The sequence below is a fragment of the Botrytis sinoallii genome (genome assembly GCF_014898435.1).
Source record: "Botrytis sinoallii strain Bc 23 chromosome Unknown BSIN_004, whole genome shotgun sequence".
In the NCBI taxonomy this organism is placed as follows: domain Eukaryota; kingdom Fungi; phylum Ascomycota; class Leotiomycetes; order Helotiales; family Sclerotiniaceae; genus Botrytis; species Botrytis sinoallii.
Genome location: NW_024066031.1, coordinates 1,895,826 through 1,913,544, shown reverse-complemented (window position 1 = coordinate 1,913,544; position 17,719 = coordinate 1,895,826). Strand labels below are relative to the sequence as shown.

The 17,719-nt window shown below is 39.7% G+C and overlaps 4 protein-coding genes across 4 annotated transcripts; 2 read left to right on the top strand and 2 right to left on the bottom strand.

Annotated features, from left to right (window-relative positions):
- Positions 1-1,046: 1,046 nt before the first annotated feature.
- On the bottom strand, positions 1,047-3,147 carry EAF02_003009 (uncharacterized protein; the record flags this gene model as incomplete). Its single annotated transcript, XM_038899057.1, has 2 exons — positions 2,660-3,147; positions 1,047-2,605 (listed from the first exon to the last, which is right to left on the bottom strand). Exons 1-2 carry the CDS (start codon positions 3,042-3,044, stop codon positions 1,047-1,049), a joined length of 1,944 nt encoding a protein of 647 aa, XP_038761345.1. The 5' UTR covers positions 3,045-3,147.
- Positions 3,148-4,194: 1,047 nt separating this feature from the next.
- EAF02_003008 (uncharacterized protein) lies at positions 4,195-5,994 on the top strand (the record flags this gene model as incomplete). The annotated part of the gene is made up of 2 exons (XM_038899056.1): positions 4,195-4,254; positions 4,348-5,994. The coding sequence occupies 2 exons, from the start codon at positions 4,195-4,197 to the stop codon at positions 5,992-5,994; spliced, it is 1,707 nt and encodes a 568-aa protein (XP_038761344.1).
- Positions 5,995-7,566: 1,572 nt separating this feature from the next.
- Positions 7,567-7,800, bottom strand: EAF02_003007 (uncharacterized protein; the record flags this gene model as incomplete). The annotated part of the gene is made up of 1 exon (XM_038899055.1): positions 7,567-7,800. One exon carries the CDS (start codon positions 7,798-7,800, stop codon positions 7,567-7,569), a length of 234 nt encoding a protein of 77 aa, XP_038761343.1.
- Positions 7,801-8,932: 1,132 nt separating this feature from the next.
- Positions 8,933-9,334, top strand: EAF02_003006 (uncharacterized protein; the record flags this gene model as incomplete). Its single annotated transcript, XM_038899054.1, has 2 exons — positions 8,933-8,962; positions 9,017-9,334. The coding sequence occupies 2 exons, from the start codon at positions 8,933-8,935 to the stop codon at positions 9,332-9,334; spliced, it is 348 nt and encodes a 115-aa protein (XP_038761342.1).
- Positions 9,335-17,719: the final 8,385 nt, after the last annotated feature.

Genomic DNA, 17,719 nt, shown 5'->3' with positions numbered 1-17,719 from the left:
TTTTCATATTGTTAGCCGAGACCAATAAGGAAGCTTCTTTTCAAGATTGAAAATTTTGTTGCATATCTGATTTATTGTTGCTCTTGAGTCGATCCAACAAGGGAAAGATTTCAGAGCTTGGGGATATGGAGAAAAAAGACCTTTAAGAATTCAGATAATATTTTTTCTTGTCTCGGTCCTTTTTACTAAGTTTCGCACTTCATAAAAACTCAGACATGCAACAAAAGGTTTCAGATACCTTTATTTTATCCAAGTCCTTTGAATTAAGTTTCGTACTTGATAGAAACTCAGACGTGCAACAAAAAGTTCCAGATACTTTTTTTTGTCTAGGCCCTGTTAATAAGTTTCGCGCTTTATAGAAACTATAGTAACCGACAATTGAAAAAAGCCATAGCTCAAAAACACACCTAAAATAATCATTTATTAACCTTTTCAATAATATATAATTATTTATATAAAGTATACAAGGATCTAAAAACTTTCTATATTATAAAGATTCAGTAATTGTTTAATAAAAAATTCATCAAATTTTTTTAAGATTTTTTTTGATCTTGAATTTATAATTTGAAGTTAAAGCTTTTGAAAAAATATAAAAATACGCTAAATTAACTAATAAAATTGTCACAAAATCGAATTTTTGAATTTGATCAACTTTAATCAACTGAATCAGTACGAAATAATTTATTAAAAATAATTTATTCAATTTTTATTAAAATTTATATGAATTGTTACACTATAACAAAATCTTATAATAATTGATTCAAAGATATTCAGAATATCTAACTTTAAAAGGGATGAAAAATGATCATTTTTGGTGTGTTTCTCAATTTCGGCTTATTTCAATTGTCTAGTACTGTAAGACGTGCAACAAAAATCTCCAATTTCTGTTTTCCTGTTTCATAGTCTGAACTTTTTTTCTGTATTAGAACTATAGATGTGCGACAAACCCTATAAAACCTGTGGATGCGCAACAGTCCTACCATAACGATACATTTCTACTATAATTTCGATATATAAACGATAGATGGACAACCTTTACGTCCACATCAAGCCTTCTCCACATTATTCCTACTCTTTCCCCTCAACAAACTCCCAAGAAAACTTCCTTCACATGTCTGTCCCACTTTCTCATCCCCAACTGCATTAGCCACCCCCTCCTCGCCTTCCTTAGCAATCCACACATTCCCCAATCCTATACTCGCGCCGACTCCCAACCACAAAAAGGCCGAGATAGCATAGAAAGCTAAAACTATCCCCTCCTTCGCCATCTTTCTCACATAATCCTGTTCTGCGGATTCCAAAGTTGCGATGCCCGAGAAACTTGCGGTTGCGGATGTGGTACCGGACACGGATATACCAGAGGAGGAGAGATGGTTATTGAAGATATTGAGCATAACTGTCAGGGCGAGTGTGCCACCAAGCGAAGAAGAAAGCGACATCATTGAGACAAGGGGTGCGATTTGCGTCGGATAATAGCCTATTGCATGGAGGGTGCCGGGCATGAGTCTGATACCAGTTCCGACACCAGTCAAAACAAGCATGCCGTAGATGGTAGGCAGATGACCCCAAGAAAGAGCTGCAGCAAGGATGGTGATACCGAGAGGTTCGATGACTGCACCTAAAAATAATGGATACCAAGTTTGGCAGGGGAATACATTGCAGGCGAACATGGCGAGGTATACGCCGCCTGCTAAACCTGGAATATAATAAAGAAGGTTCTTACCTCCTTCGCTGGAAGAAAACTGTAGTACGAGAGCGAAATATATGTCGACGAAATAGAAGACGGCGTACATTGCCATTCCGGTGATGAAATTGATGTACATTAGGAGTCCAGAGTTACGACTTAAGATGAGCTTGAATGGAATCATAGCACGACGATATGGATATCGCACTGCTAGTGCTGAGCCTGGCATCATAAGGTATTCCCAGACCAAAAATAGAATGAGGAGGAGAGAGCCTAGGACGAGAGGGACAATGACCTTTACGTCTGACCATGGGTAGTAAGCTCCTGCCCAAGTTATGGCAAGAATAAAGAGACCCATGCCAAAGAGAAATAAAAATTGTCCTCCAAAGTCGAGTGTTGAAAGTCTTGTCATTAATGTTTGGCATCCTTTCATTTCGGTATTATCGTCTGTTCGTCTGATTGTCTGAGGGCCAAGCATTATGGGTCGAAGAAGGAAGTGTACACCAACCATACCCACTAGCGCAATAGGAATATTGATAATAAAGCACCATCGCCACGAAACTTGTGTCAATTCTCCCCCGACAATAGGTCCAAATCCATAGGCCAGGCCACCAACAATAGCGAATAAACTGTTGTTCTTTGCGTTTTCTTTGAGGGTGACTTTATCAGCAAGGATAACTTTGGTCAAAATTAAAAGCCCGGAACAGCCGAGTCCCTGCAATGCCCGACCAAATAGTAGCATAGTGAAAGCACTCACTGGTGCACCAGCACAAAGGGCACTTCCGATCAAGGTAAAAATTAAGGCTGCCTGAAGAGTCGCATATCTGCCGACTATGTCGGCAAGTTGACCCCAGGCTGGTATGAATGTCGTTGCGGTTAAATTGAAGGCGGAGATAATCCAATTAAGTTGTGAAAGTTGGTCTGAATGGCGATTAGTTAAAATCGGGTAGAAGAGACGGAATTCTTAGGGCTCACTAAAATCAGAAGCAATGAAAGGTAAAGCTCCGGCAATAATGGTGATATCTAGGGCTTGTACCATATATGGTAGCATGAGCCCAGCAGTTAACCTCCATCTATATCGTCTGGATGCTTTCTTTTCTTGTATACAAAGACTGCATGGTTCTCCGGAAGATATACCAGCTTGTGGCTCACTTGTACCACCCTCTCTGCCTTCACTGTTTCTTGCTTGAGATCCGAGAAGAATTGCTGACTCTTGCTCTGTAGTGAAATCTAGGGATCCGTCTCTGTGTTTGCACAATTTTAAAGGGCTTGAAGATTTTGAATTTTCGATCGAGGGTCCTGATGGAGCCGAAGGAGTTTCCCTTGTTGCTTTCCATTTTTTGTACAGATAAATGGCCATCTCCACGCAAAAAGGCACGAATAAGCAAACTAGAGAGCTGAAAAAATTCGAACAAAAGTATTAAAGGAGCTGAATATAACGTATGAGAGCACTGTAAGATAATTGAAGTTGATTTGGTTTACAACACAATAGTAAACCGGAAACATGACGATTTGTGGAAAATATAAACCACCATTAATGTCAACTTCATGGTGGCCAAACTAGGAAATTGAGAGGCTTTGATACCAAGACTGTACAATTAATCCCACCCAGCTGAGCCACTTTTGAATATCCACAGGGCTGCGTGAATATTTAACTTCATGTAAAATGAAGCATAGGCGCCAACGAACTTCATGATAGCCCAATTAGAAAATTTTGATGTCTCCATATTACGACTATACAATGAGTACCCACTTAGCTGAATCACTTTAACTGGGTAGCTGGACGACTTCTAAGAACTGTGTAGCCTTATATAAGGCATCAACATCATAAATTGGCATACAGTACAGTTGGCAATGCCTCCTTTTGCCAGTGTAAGGAAAATGGAAAGACCAAGGAAGATCATTCATTCGTCCCTGAACATTGTTGTTTTCATTCGGTCGCCAAATTGTCGGTGCATGCTGATGTGCCTTGTCAGACTAATTTAGTGGCCCCATAAATACAGCAGTTGAAGAACTCCGCAGGCGTGTTTATCCGTTTTCATTGGTCAACTTCCTCATACCCTCTAATAGGAAATATAAACGAGAAAAGCTCGACCAATTGCATTGAATAAACCTTTCACGTGATATGCTTACCCTTTACACCGTAGACGTCAAACAAGACTGACCTGTCCCAATAATTTGCTTTGAAGATCTCACATTCATGTTGGAGTTTCGCTGATTCTCTTGGCTACTTTAATAAGATTGTATTAATCAATATACATACTTCTTCCATCCCTTTCGAGGCTACCATTGCGAAGAGTGAAGCGATCCCCGTTTGATTTCCTCACATTTGCGTTGTCACACCGGACATCATCTAAACTATTTGCCAAAACAACCGCTTACGGCACTTGTCCCCAATATTGTGATTCTGTTTCAGTACATCATCCTCTAAAAGGACCGGGAACTTAACAAGGGTCGGTGGAGTATCAAGCACCTGATTCTGCTGCTCAAGCCAACATCGCTGGTCAACTATGGTTTTTTGTGGTCGTCCCTCTAAAGGATGCCATGCATGCCGAGCTAAAAAGACAAAAGTAGGTTTGTTTACAAATTACTTGATCTGGCGCACTTTCCGCATGCGAAGATTCACCATGTGTCTATATCAGTTGCTGACCAACAAATCGTAGTGTGATGCAGTACCCACTGGGTGCACTCAGTGTTCGAATGCGGGTCGAGAATGCCCCGGGTATAGATCCCAAGTTGATCTAATTTTCCGAGAGGAAACTAAAAACGTCATTAAAAAAGCAAAGGTTAAACACGAGAAAGTCAAGCAAAAGAGGGTGGAACTCGTTTCTCAAAACTCCACTACTTCTTGTTCAACCACCCCCTCGCCATATTCAAGTCAAGGAGACTCACCGTGCGATATCGTTAAGTCCTCGCAATTCAACCAGGTTATCTCTGTCAACTATCTCAACATAACGCCATCAATTGAAGATAGAGCTACCGCATTCTTCCTATCAAACTATGTAATAGGCGATAATGGTCCAACTCGGGGACACCTTGATCATCTTTCCGATTTGTACGAATCTGATGGCATAGATGATAATCTTGTCGCCGCAGTCCAAGCAGTGGGTCTGGCCGGTTATGCACACTCGGCGAAAGCTCCCCATCTTATCAACCAAGCCCGCGCACAATATGCCAAATCGCTTCAGCTTACCAACACTGCCCTTCAATCGCCAACTACCGTCAAGAGAGACAGTACCTTATTAGCGATATTGATCCTCGGTATCTTCGAAACTATCACAGGTTGTAACCAAAAATCAATGAAAGCATGGGCAGAACACATTCATGGTGCCGCGGCAGTTGTCAAGCTTCGGGGCCCGGAAGCCATCAAGAAAAGCGGGGGCATACGCTTGTTAGCACAAGTGACTTCGAGCCTGCTGATATCATGCATCCAGAGGGATATCCCACTACCAAAATACATTATTGAAATTACAGAATTTGCAGAAAAGGGGATGACAAATCTTGATCCGGCCTGGATCGCTCAGAGAGTAATGATTGACTACACACATTTCAATGCAAGATATCACGCAGGTTATTATAGTGATGCTCAGGAGCTTCTTGATGATGCTGAGGCCTTGGACGAGAGATTTCTCGCCTTTTTTACAAACATACCGAAAGGGTGGGAATTCACAATAGTTCAGACGGAAAAAGATCCAGATGCTGTATTCGATGGCTACTATCACGTCTATTACGATCATTGGGTAGCTCAAATCTGGAATGCAATAAGGGAACTCAGAATTTTACTCAATGAAACGATCAGAGAGGTCTTATTGAAAGACTTTACTTCTCTGGTACCATCTTTACTTGGGTCCGAATACGCAGAGCGATTCCAGATCTGCACCGAAATAATCTACCACCTACAGGCAGAAATTCTTGCAAGTATACCGCAACATATGGGCTATGTTTCGAGAAACAGTTCGCATACACAACTCTGGAGTGGCTTCGAGAAAGATGGTTTTGGAACAGATTTCCCTACCATTAGATTTTCGGGTGGATATTTTTTGATCTGGCCACTATTCCTAGTAGGCAATTTGCGCCTGTCGACTCCAGAGGTTCGAGCGTTTTGTGTCAAAAACTTGCGATATATTGGAACAAAGATGGGGATTCAACATGCAAACCTTCTGGCTACTATTGTGGAACAAAAGATTCCTGTAACTGTATGGAACAAGCAGAGACCACAGTTCTCTGATAGAATCACGGATGGAGATTCTGCAAATCATTATGAGAACCAAAATCAGGGAATGGAGTATAGCCAGACCATCCCTGTTTAGGCTGTCAAATTTTGCTTCAATTCAAAGCTGGAGGTTGACTGCTCAACCCACTCATGGCAAGCGAATCATAGCGTAGTAATGATGGCATCTCAGCGTAGCTAGCAGTATGAGAAACTTCTCTTATTGCATGTCTCACGTTCAACATCCGCGGATTACCTACTAGGTAGGTAGTTCAATAAAAGATCGAAGTCAAAGCGGTCAAATCTGACAGTACAACGGTGACCGTGGCGGTGGCCCTGAGATGAGTTGAAACAAGAATTTCTGAAGATGGTAGAAAATGACAATCCTGGTCGAAGGATCCTGTGAAATCGTTTTGCTATACAACAGATATACCCTTATATCTTATGAAATAGGCTGGAAGAGCTTTCATAAAGCCCACAGTTGAGGCGGAAGTTTGGCAGCTCTGGAAATCTTTCTCATATGTGGATTCTTGCCGGGGCAGAGCCTAGATTCGATGCCCAAAGAGAACTAAGGAGGTTTTCCGAAGCTTGTTGTAGATACGTCATGAATAGGCAAAGATGGTCAATCAACTAGGCTTTCTGCCACACAGACCAATGCACTACAAAAGGAAAAGGTCATAGACTGTAACAATTTGTGGGTGGAATTTGTTTTTAAGGATAAACCGTGGGACATTTGTGGGATGACCTTACCCCGTAAATTGAGTAAAGCTATTTTCTGTTTAGTGTGAGGTTCTGTGTCTTTTCATAATGTTGTTCTTATTCTGCTTTTTGAGATATACACAATAATTATGAGTTATTCTTTCAGTCCTTGTCATGCTGCCACTTTCTGTTCTTAAAGCACGTTTTGGAATTCTTCCTGCAGTGGGTGTATGGATTGTATGGATTGACGGGATACTGCAAAAATGGACTCGTGAATATCTCTTGATATGTCAGATCATTTATTGTAGGAATTGTTACGATTATTGATTAGAGATGGAACAATAAATAAATAAATTCTGATATCAAACAATTGAAGAATGAATTTATTCAAAATATCGAAAGTTGGGAAGTGTCCCGTCAATCCATGCACCCACTGGTCTATGGTGGGATGAAATAAAAGGGACTTCAAGGAATTATGTTTATCCGGGATGTGTCACATTCAACTACATGTCATAAAAACTTGCGAACACAACATGATAATACTAGAGAAATGTCTTTTGGTACTGGCCGGTGTGCTTTGGAAATCATTTATCATTCACATATTTGGTCTTCAATTAATTTTTGTAAATGAACCTCTTATTAAGTAATCTTTATAAACGGGTTTACCTCCGCACCCTTATGACAAATGAAAACCCCCCCCCCATCAACTAAATCTATCCCCTCTCTAGGCAGAGAATAAGCGAATTCAACCACCGATAAACTTGTGCAAACAACAGAGGACCAGATGAGCCATTGATATTTCTATGGAACGATTGATGGATGATCTCTCAAGATTTTGACGAAGACTCTCCTCCCTCGACTTCATCCACAGTTCCCTATTAGCAAGTTAGTATTCAAGTTCCTATGTATAAAACTCAAAGAACAAAGAGCTTACCTTTTTATAATCATGGCGGATCTTTGCATCCACAAGCCCTTACATTGGTACATCTCCCTGTTGCTGTTCGATCTTCATGAATTCCGATGCGGCGTGGTCATCGATACCAGGTCTGAAAAATGTATATGCGATTTCAGTACGGTCGTGGCGCTCGATTCTACCCGCTTTTGAGTACCACGTCTCCATCATACGTTCCGGACCGTAATCGTTGAATTTACATGGCTTCAAGTACTGCAATACTACGTCAAACGGCGCATTCACACCATCTCTCATGATATCCGTTGTACCACAGATCAGGGGAGCGTTCCGAGCCTCTTCTGCAAGAATTACGTGGAAGTTACTATAGAACGACCCTCCAGGTGTGCCTTGAATGTGTGTGGATAATAGAGATCATCGAACTTCTTCCTTCCAAGCTTTTCATCAATCGCACTTAAATAGCTTTTCCCCAGCAACTCCGTCTCTTCTCGTGTATCGAAAAACACTAAGAAGTCCCTTGATTCCGGTACTGCCTCGCTTAGATTTGTACAATATCTCCAGATTGTGACGTGAATAGCTAAGAGTTGGTGAGACCTGTCTTCACAGTCGCCCTAGACAAAACCACCCGATATTTGTATCAAACTGGCAAAATCTGTTTCTGATACTGTAGTTCCCACTCTTGTACTCATCAAGCTTATCGTATGTGCTCAATAAGAGCTGATATCTGGATGAGGTGGGTGGAACGACTTGACTAAGAGCCATTTCTTTGTGCTCGTCCCAGAATGGTTCGAGCTCGAACTAATTGGAAAGATCAGTTAATGAGAATAACATGGACAAGGAAGGCATGGAGGCTCAGACCGTCGCATTAAAGACGAACAAAGAAATATGGAGAACAGTGCATGAACTGGAGTGGATTGCCGCTTCATTGAACATTGATCGAGGCCCTAAGATTGCCTGGGGACATCCAAAGCACCGACTCCGGTTCAGCTGGCCGCTGTAAATCCTTTTGCATCCTGCCGACGAAATATGTTCCTTCAGGACCATTTGGTGAGTATTCTTCTGTACCCAAGACGCTACTAGTCGGGCGCTAACTATTTGAAGGTGCAGGACAGATATTGGGATATGCGGTGCCAGTAGTCAACGAAGTGTTACTCGCACACATTGCAAACGAAAAGATCAAGGTTTCACAATCTACAGTCTTGAAACCAACTGTTTTGGTGATATTGCCCATCAATGCGCTGGCCAACGCAAGCAAAAGCCACGTTTGATAGGCTTTTGGAAGTCTTGAGCGGAAGATTGAATAAGACTTGAAAGCCCTTGTCAGCTTCAATCTGGTGGGGATCTCTACTAAGCATCTCCACCCAAGCCTTCCTCGCCGGCAGAAAACTTCCTTCTTTCACGAATCAACGAGGGACATATCCTTGAAAACATGTTGCAAGATCAAGCAGCAACCTCTGGGGTAAGTCCACGTTCCATCTTTGATTAATGAAGTGCCTTACTGACTGGTAAATAGAATATTCCCTCCTGTGCACATGGCAAGTGTGCTCATGGTGCTTGCAAGAGACATGCTGCGAACACCCTTGTATTGGTGCAAGGAGCTCATCTCGCAACCAAAGAGTTCTTGTCTTCACCTGATGCCAATCGGCGTAAGGTCGCTAAGAAGGTCCTCCACAATCAGGACAAGTTTCTGCGTCACAAACAGCTCATAGGTCGGAGCATAGAAGACTATCCCCGCTCTTCCTTGATGAGAGTTGGTCGTCGTTCCTTGAGTGATGCACTATATAAGATGGAGCACAGACCCCTCATGGGCAGGTTGATCGGCCCTCAGTAGCCATTTTAGCTAGTCTTTTCGTATAAGTTAGAAGCTTCGCTTCTAACTTCCTTTTAGATCTTCATCAATGACTACTATTTCCAATGATACTATCTCTTCAGTCCCCGTGCCTCACATTATGTAAGTTAAAACGTCCATCAATCCAGTCGCAATTCCACGTAAGATGTAGTCAAGTCAGAGTCTACAAATCCATTAATTGTGGCCCTGTAAATGTTTAACGTTTGTCCCGTCTTCGATATCTCCCGAACAATCACTGAAGGCGTCGATTTTGATCATTCTTCAAGGATCTTCCACCAATAGTACCCAGGGAAGTCCAATAGAAGAAGTCAAACCCAGGGTGTCTAATAGTCCGGACTGCAGTTCAACAATGAAGATTGTTTAAAATTTCCAAACTAATTAGGATATTCAAATAGTCTAAGATATCGAATTTGATTAGAACATTGAACTATTCTCAAAATTCTAATTGCTCTTAGATATTCAAGCCCTCATATTGTTGAACTACAGTCCGGACTATTGGATACCCTGGGACTCACCATCGGGAATACATTGTTTGATGAAACTTGGTGGAGCCTTACATTTTCCCAAAAGATAGATAGGAAGTGAATACAGCACAAGAAAATACAGCTGTTTTACTATCAGTCCATTTCATAAATTTTAGTGCTAGCTTGAAACGGACTCGGAAACCTCTTACTTGTGCTAAACTCCTCGAATTACCCACACCACTGCTTATATTCAGACTCATGTGTGATTCACAAGAGATGACCAGCATATGAGTCCCTGAATACCTTCTCGTGACCTAGATCCAGTGCCAGATAAGCCTTGACACCAAGTTTTACATGCAGCCATAAAGTGAGATTCGTCCTTGTAATTTGTTTCTCGTGCAAGCATACGAGCCTTTATTGTTTTAATAATGAATTTGAACTAAACGGTGGGGTGTGGGGTAACCGATATCCCTACATCGTGCACGTCCCTGTATCATGCACGTTTTTAAACTCACCTTACGACAATTTCAATATTTAATAATAAATACATTCAATAAGATATAAAGCTATAAGTTGTTTAAGATTATAATAAGATATAATAGATTAGAAAAGAAGATTTAAAACTTCTTTATTTAAACCTTGTAGGAATTTTGATCTGTTGGCCTTGTTTCGATTATATAACCCCCTCCCCTTCTTTTATTATTGATTTATTTACTACTATTATATTAAAGGGCTCTGTAACTTTCTTAAATATTAGATTTATAGTATATAAACCTTTTTGAAGCTTTAAATCTCTTTTAATAGGAGATCCTATTGATTTACAAACTCTTTTAATCTCCTCTTTAGTATCTCTTGCAAATTGATAATCTACCTCCCTTTGTGCTACTCTCTCTTTAACTTCAATTATCTCCTTTTTCTTTTTAGCTTTTTTATTAGCCTTTTCCTGTATCTTAGCTTCCTTTTCCTACTTTATAGTAAGTGTTTTCTCTAATTAAAAGATCCTAGCTCTTTCAATTTGAAAGGGGGAGTATAAAAAAGCACCACCAGTTTTCTTCCCTATAAGATTTAAACATTTGGAATAAGTCCTTTTCTTCTTTTCCATTTTTAAAGTCTTTTTTAGATCTTTTGCTCTATACAATTGAATATCAGTTTTAGCTGTATTAGCAAAGGTAGCCTTAAAAAGTTTCGAAGCAATCTCGAGATCTTGATTTCATCGAAATTCTAATTTAAGTCGATGTAGAGCTTTTGATATATATAGTGTCTTAAATTTATTCCCTATAAACCACATCGATATAGATAGTATAGTAGTTCTCTCTGGCTTTATGCTAGGTATAGTAGTCTTCTTATTAAATGGATGAATGCCTGCTTTTTCGAAGGATTGTAGTATATTATGGGATATTGTAGATTGAGTCCAAGCTACTTTAAAGATGGCCTAAAAGTTGCATTTCGATATACTAATTAAACCCTTGCTTTTATGTATCCAATTGTTGAGTTCTATATTATAATTCGTCGAAAGGGGGAGGAAGTAACCCACATCGAATGGTTGTAGTTGATGTGTAGAGTGAGGAGGCAAAATTAACAATATAATCTTCAATTTGTTGCATTTTGATATAAATTCCATATTGATATAGCTAGAATGACCATCTACAATCAATAACCAGTATCCTTTACCTACTTTTAGATATATATGGCATTGAAAGACTTTTGTAAGCCAATTAAGCCCAAAAGCATTAGATGACCACCCATTGCTTGAGGCTTCGAAATAAGCTTGATCTTTTATGCCCACCTCATCAACCCATGTATCTTGTAGATTGCCTGATTCCTTTTTATAGATTAAGGTAGATGGGAGAGTTATATCGTCAACAGCTATATATACTAAGAAAGTAATAAACTCTCTTGATCCGTCTTACTTAGCTTTCATAACTCTGCTTCTTTTATATACACTAGCACTTATTATCCTCTTCATAGCTCTCCCAAGGCTAATCAGAAACCCCTTCTCGTCCCAGTTGTATATGTTTTTCAATGTAATATCGTATTTTATAATCGCTTTTGCTAACTAAATGAATAAAAGAGAGGGGTTAGTAAAAGCTTTTTTAAGTAGTATAAATCAACAATAATATAAAATAATATTAACAAGATTATAAAAGTATTCAAATATATTCATATTATTGGCTTTAATATGCAAATTATCAATGCAACAAAGATATTGACTTTGAATACGACTTTTATACCGCTTGACGAAATTGGCTGTTCAGTTCTTCCCTACAAAGCCCTCTCTCATCTCTTTTACTAAGTTCTTAACTATAGCACTTATAGAAAGCATAGATCTTTATATTAACTTGTTAATCTGATTTAATAAAGCCTTCTCTTACTCTAATGAAAGATATTGATGTGTATCGGCATAGCTTATCTTGCGGGAGGTGGTTTTGCCTCTATGTCGTTTTGAGAGTGTAGTATGATCGACTCTGTATAAATAAGCTATCTGAGTATATTTAGAACATTCTTGGCCTTTAATATAATCTAGCGCAAGCTTCATACGGCTTTCTGAAGATATATTGTCGCGATATTAAGATGGTGATATTGATGTTTTTGAAAGCCTAAAAAGCGTGCACGATACAGGGACGTGCACGATGTAGGGATATCGGTTATCAGATGTGCAACATTTCACATTGTATACTCTATCGGAGAAGGGCGGACCATATGGTGGGGTGTCGATCTCAAGAATATTGAAACCGTGTATATTATCTATGAGTGAATGAAGCTTATGGAAGAAGACTCGGTGATCATGAGTGTATATATTCAATTGGTGTGAAAGCTAAAACGGCAAGAAACATAGAAAGGAGCCAGGTCTTGCTCTCTGGCAGTCTGGTTATTGGAATCGGATGATTCAGAATGAACCAGGAATATCGTCGTGGCTAAGCTAAATGGTGGGGTAGGAGCATTCAGATGTGCAACAAATTCGAGGAGGAAAATGTATGCAATAAATGACGGGGTACAGCATTTTAGATATATGGCACATCAACGGCCTTTAAACCACTTGCTTGAAGCCAAGCGTGAATGAAGAGCATAGCTATAGTTTTGGAATTACTCGGGCATTGAATTATTGATATGATCCTGACTCTAGTTTGTTCTCTTGTTCGGAGAACTGTTCACCTGATTATCTCTTAATGGAACCATGGAATTACGGAATCCGTTTATCACACCGAGGTTTTGCTGCAGCGGTTCCTTATTGAAGTAGCAAAGCGGAAAGAAAATATTGGAGCATGTTTGAAGACCCCAGTGAATGGAGTTCTCCCATCTTGGGATCGGTATCTTGAGAAGGGCGCGTGGGCGCCGTCTCAGTTGATGGCCAACGTATAGAAATCGAGTATCTCGCCCATTGTTTATACATATTTTGAGAGAAATTCTTCTTTTTTACTGTTATGAAGATTATTACCCATCTCTCAATTCCATTTCCTGAAACTGTGTTTAGAAAAAAAAAAAGGAAACCATCTGTAAGTGGAGTGCTTGTGTCGGTTTCAGAACGTTTTCGGACCGCAATCGCTGGATCTAGCTTCTTCCAAGTTACTTACCTAGTCTTCAATTCACTGTGACACTTATCATTGTCATTTCCAGCAAAACATTAACGGTATCCATGATAGATCATTTTCACCCATACAGTGAGATCTATCAATATAATGAGCTCTGCGCCATACTTTTTGTAGCATTGGCCGTGAAAACCTATGTATGAATAAACTACTACATCTCAACTACAACCTACAGAAGTGGTAGACTACATTCCACATGATGAAGATTGTTATATTACGAGAATTGCTCCTCAAATTACGCCTCAAATTGCGTCAGTCTTCGTAGTTTGAGAGTTCTTATAGGCAATAATCTCTTGAATATTCCGAAGTCATTAGTGTAATCTCACCTGGCCGCCCTTATTTTGACGAAATAAGCGAAATACTTTACTTTCGTTCCACGCCGATCACTACCGATTCCAAAAAAAATCGTTCATAAACATATCAATCACACTTCTTCATTTAGTACCAGAAAAAAAGATAACATGATTCCCACAGATCTGATAAGCAAAACCTTGCCGCCCCCTCGATGGGGTTTTTTTCCGTTCGTTCGTCGATTCGAGCCAGGCGTGTTACCACTCCACCACCAGAGCGCATTTGACCTGCACAAACAAGCCTGTTTGCTGCCTTTGCGCTCCGGTACTGGAAAATGAGTTATCGGTCCTTATATAGTAGTGATGTGTGTGTTTGGGGAGTGTTAAGTAAGTGTATGAGAAGGTATGCTGGAATTACAAAGGAAGTTTTCTATCACGAGGTGATGGCTTCCATAACAAGACTCGCAGTATCCATACTTCACGTTTATCGAGTATCGTTCGCAAAAGTTTTATTTGTCTCTATCATTCTCAAGAATGGTTTGAATCCTCAACACACACTCAAAGCTTGGTCTCTCAACCTTAACATTGCGCAAGAGAACCTATTCCGTATAAATAGAACTACCATTTCGATACTCACACAAAACAATCGAAACCCGAACCTTATCCAGCTATATGATATATCACAACATCCTTTCCAAGTTCTAAATCTATTTCTATTTCTTTGTGAGAGGCCCACGAACATAATCAAGCAACCAGCATTATTTGAATGTCAAATTTTCCACACTTCTCACCTCACGATTAAATCTGCGGGTATTTACATTAAAGCTCCGATCTTTTCGATCTTGCGTCTACAGATACTTGACTTGTGAGCCGATTTCTTGATCGATTTGTTACCTTTACTCACACTTTCCGTACTCAACGTTCCGCTTTCCACTATGACGGGCATAGCACGGCATGACTCCTGACGTCAACGACTTTGAATGGTCAACTCCCAGTTACATCCACAAAGGTTTTTGATATAAATTTCAACGCGTTTTTCATAACCCATATTTCATGAGCTTAAATGTTCATGAAAAGCTTGAGTGAAACAAGGCAGTCAGTAAAAATACTTTTCACATGGGGCACGAGCTGTTGGTAGGGGTAATCTATCAAATCTTACTTAATCTTTACCACATATACTAAATTATAAATGGCTAGATCAACGGTTAGCTCTAAGCTACCTTTCTTGGGGTTGTCATGTATGTTAGTTATCCTTGAGGACTCATGCGAGAGACTCCTATCCTATCTATTTCTAATGATCGACATAACATTCAATTCCACACAAACATCCAAGTAAATGGTGGAGTATCATAGTTAAGATCACCAGCCTAAATCAGTGTAGTATTGCTAGTGGATATAGGGTATTTCCTGGTGACAAGCTTATATATTAGTGAGGTCGAAGACGTTGTTTAACTTTCTCGGTTCTAATGAGTCCTGGTCACGCTGTAGTCTAAAGGGTGGGGTTGAATATGAGATTTGCAACAAAAGATACCGAGTCACAATATGTCATGTGGTATGTCTCAGAGTTTGATACTTCAGATTTGGTACGGATAGACTTGCGTTGTTGAGTTCTGTAAGGATAAAATTCTCGGCTCTATTCGTTTAGTGAGTTGTACAGAAAATGTCACAAAATCAACTAATGTACACGAGAAGCGTTCTTACACTCACAATTAGCACGATTTTCATGTAACTTGCCAAGATATCCAAGAACCCTAGCTTTTTGCCGTTAAATGTGGCTGAGACTATCTTCCGAATATTTCGGCAATTAAACGAATGTTTCGATTTGTTTTGCAATCTATTCCACCTAGAATCACAGAAAAAATGTTGCACATCTACCACTCTTGAACTGCAAGGGGATCCTAACAAACTTTCGGGTAAATAAAGTCTGACTCTAGCGCTTCCTAGCTCTCCGCACTACTCAAAACTTATTCGCTACCCCACAATCATCTACGTATTCTAGTAACTGATTTAAACCTGTCCAGAACACGTTTCATATAGATTTATTACACATCTACATCTTCAATTTCACAGAGTTTGTCCTGACAAGTAAAGGAATCATTCGTTTCATTAGGAACTACAAATATTAGTTTCTCTGGTTTGCGCCACAAATAAGCTTTTAGGATGGTTCGCCGGATATTTTACCAGGAGAATTCTGTTACGCATCTAAGTTCTTCATTCTACAGGCTCATCCTGACAAGCTCACAAGTATAATGTTTTCAAACAGATCTGATTACGGACTGATCTATGTAAAAATTCTTTTAGCTTCATGGGAACTAACGCAGCGATCTGTTTACTAACTAGCGGACATCAAGTAAGGTTTAAATCCTCACATACGAAAACCACCAGAATAGACCTGAAATTTTTGCATCATTTTTTCACTGCAAGATAATTCTTCGATTTTGTCTAAAACATTCACCAAATGCTTTTCTCTGATTGGTATCTCCTAAATTTATCATGAACGATGCAACTGGAATTGAACTTAGAGTTAACGGTTTTGAGTTTTGGCTTCAGCTTTTTGAGAAATCAAGTCCCAAAAGCGCATTTCGACCACAATCTGATTATCTTTCATCTATATAAATCTCAAGTACTAGGTTGTATACAACGATTGACCAATACCAGCGTAGATATGATTGTTATTCACTCTAGAAGATTCAACTGATTTGAGATTCTACTGCTCAGCTATCTTGTCTTACTCAACATCAATATATTATCTCCGGTTTCGCGCACTGCAATTCTGTCATTTCTGCCTGTCAAAATGGCTCCAAAACAAACACATCTCCATCGATGTTAGAAGATCTCGATCTACGCTTTAGACTTGAAAGCTTAATTTAAACTTTCGGCATAAGGCTTGGTTGGTAGAGAAATATCGCTTGTCTATTTATGCTACTAGTAAAGTAGGTTTTTCGGTTGGTTCAAAAGTTGACAAGTATCTGGATATTTATCCAAGGTTGCGTGGTAGAATGGGGACTATTAAAATGGACGTTATATGACAATGTAGTATGATCTTTGGGCATCATAGGCTGATATCCAGTTTTTCTTCTTCTGCATGTAAAACTACACAATCTCCCGAGCTTCATTTAAAAGATCAGCACAGTCAACTTTATTCATACGCAAATTAAGGCACTACTAAATACTTAAAATTGAACGATTCCTAGCTCTAGGTAGAATATCTCAACGAACCTACAGTAAGATACTACTAAGCAAGAAGAAAGCACAAACCGAAATGCACAGCTATGAGCATCCTAGGACGCCAATTCCTATCCATGAACGAGAAGAACAGAAAATCTATCACTATCCAAAATCTTTTCTCGATAAAGCAATAGATGAGAGAGACCAATTCGGGATTCCGTTCGAGAGCTGAGATCAAAGCTACTAGCTCTGTTACCACAAGCAATCATAACCCTGGAAAGCATAGCTCTGAGACTCCTATCTCAGATGAGACTTGCAGAGCAAATGGGACTCGATGAAGTTGTGGCGAATTAAGCAGAAAATAATATTGATGCTATTGCTGTTGATAATGCGTGAAAGTTTTGTATCTTGGGTGGCTTTCAACAGTCTCTTGATCAAAGGAATAATTGCTAAGTTGGGAAAAAAAAAGTGTTAAACGAGAGCAACAATGTAATTGCTCAACACTTTCCGGAACCCAAACCACTTGTCTATGTTACTATATAGCTCGTTTAAACTTCCATTGCGCTACGACGAGAGAAGTGCTCGATTCTATACTCGTGCGTGCAATGGGCTTGACGAGGACGTTTCCGTGGATCATAAAACGCTTTCAAAAATTGAATTGGACAACTCATACTGCCATTTCTACTATAAAGAGCTACTGGGAAAAGAAACCTAGAGGCATTAATCATCACGTCGTCTTGCAATCGCGTCTTGAATTAAAAAACATGAGGATACAGCGACGACAACAAGACGTAATAATGCGTGTTCACTAACAACAGACACAGGAATACTTTCAATGAGAATGGCACTAATGATTGA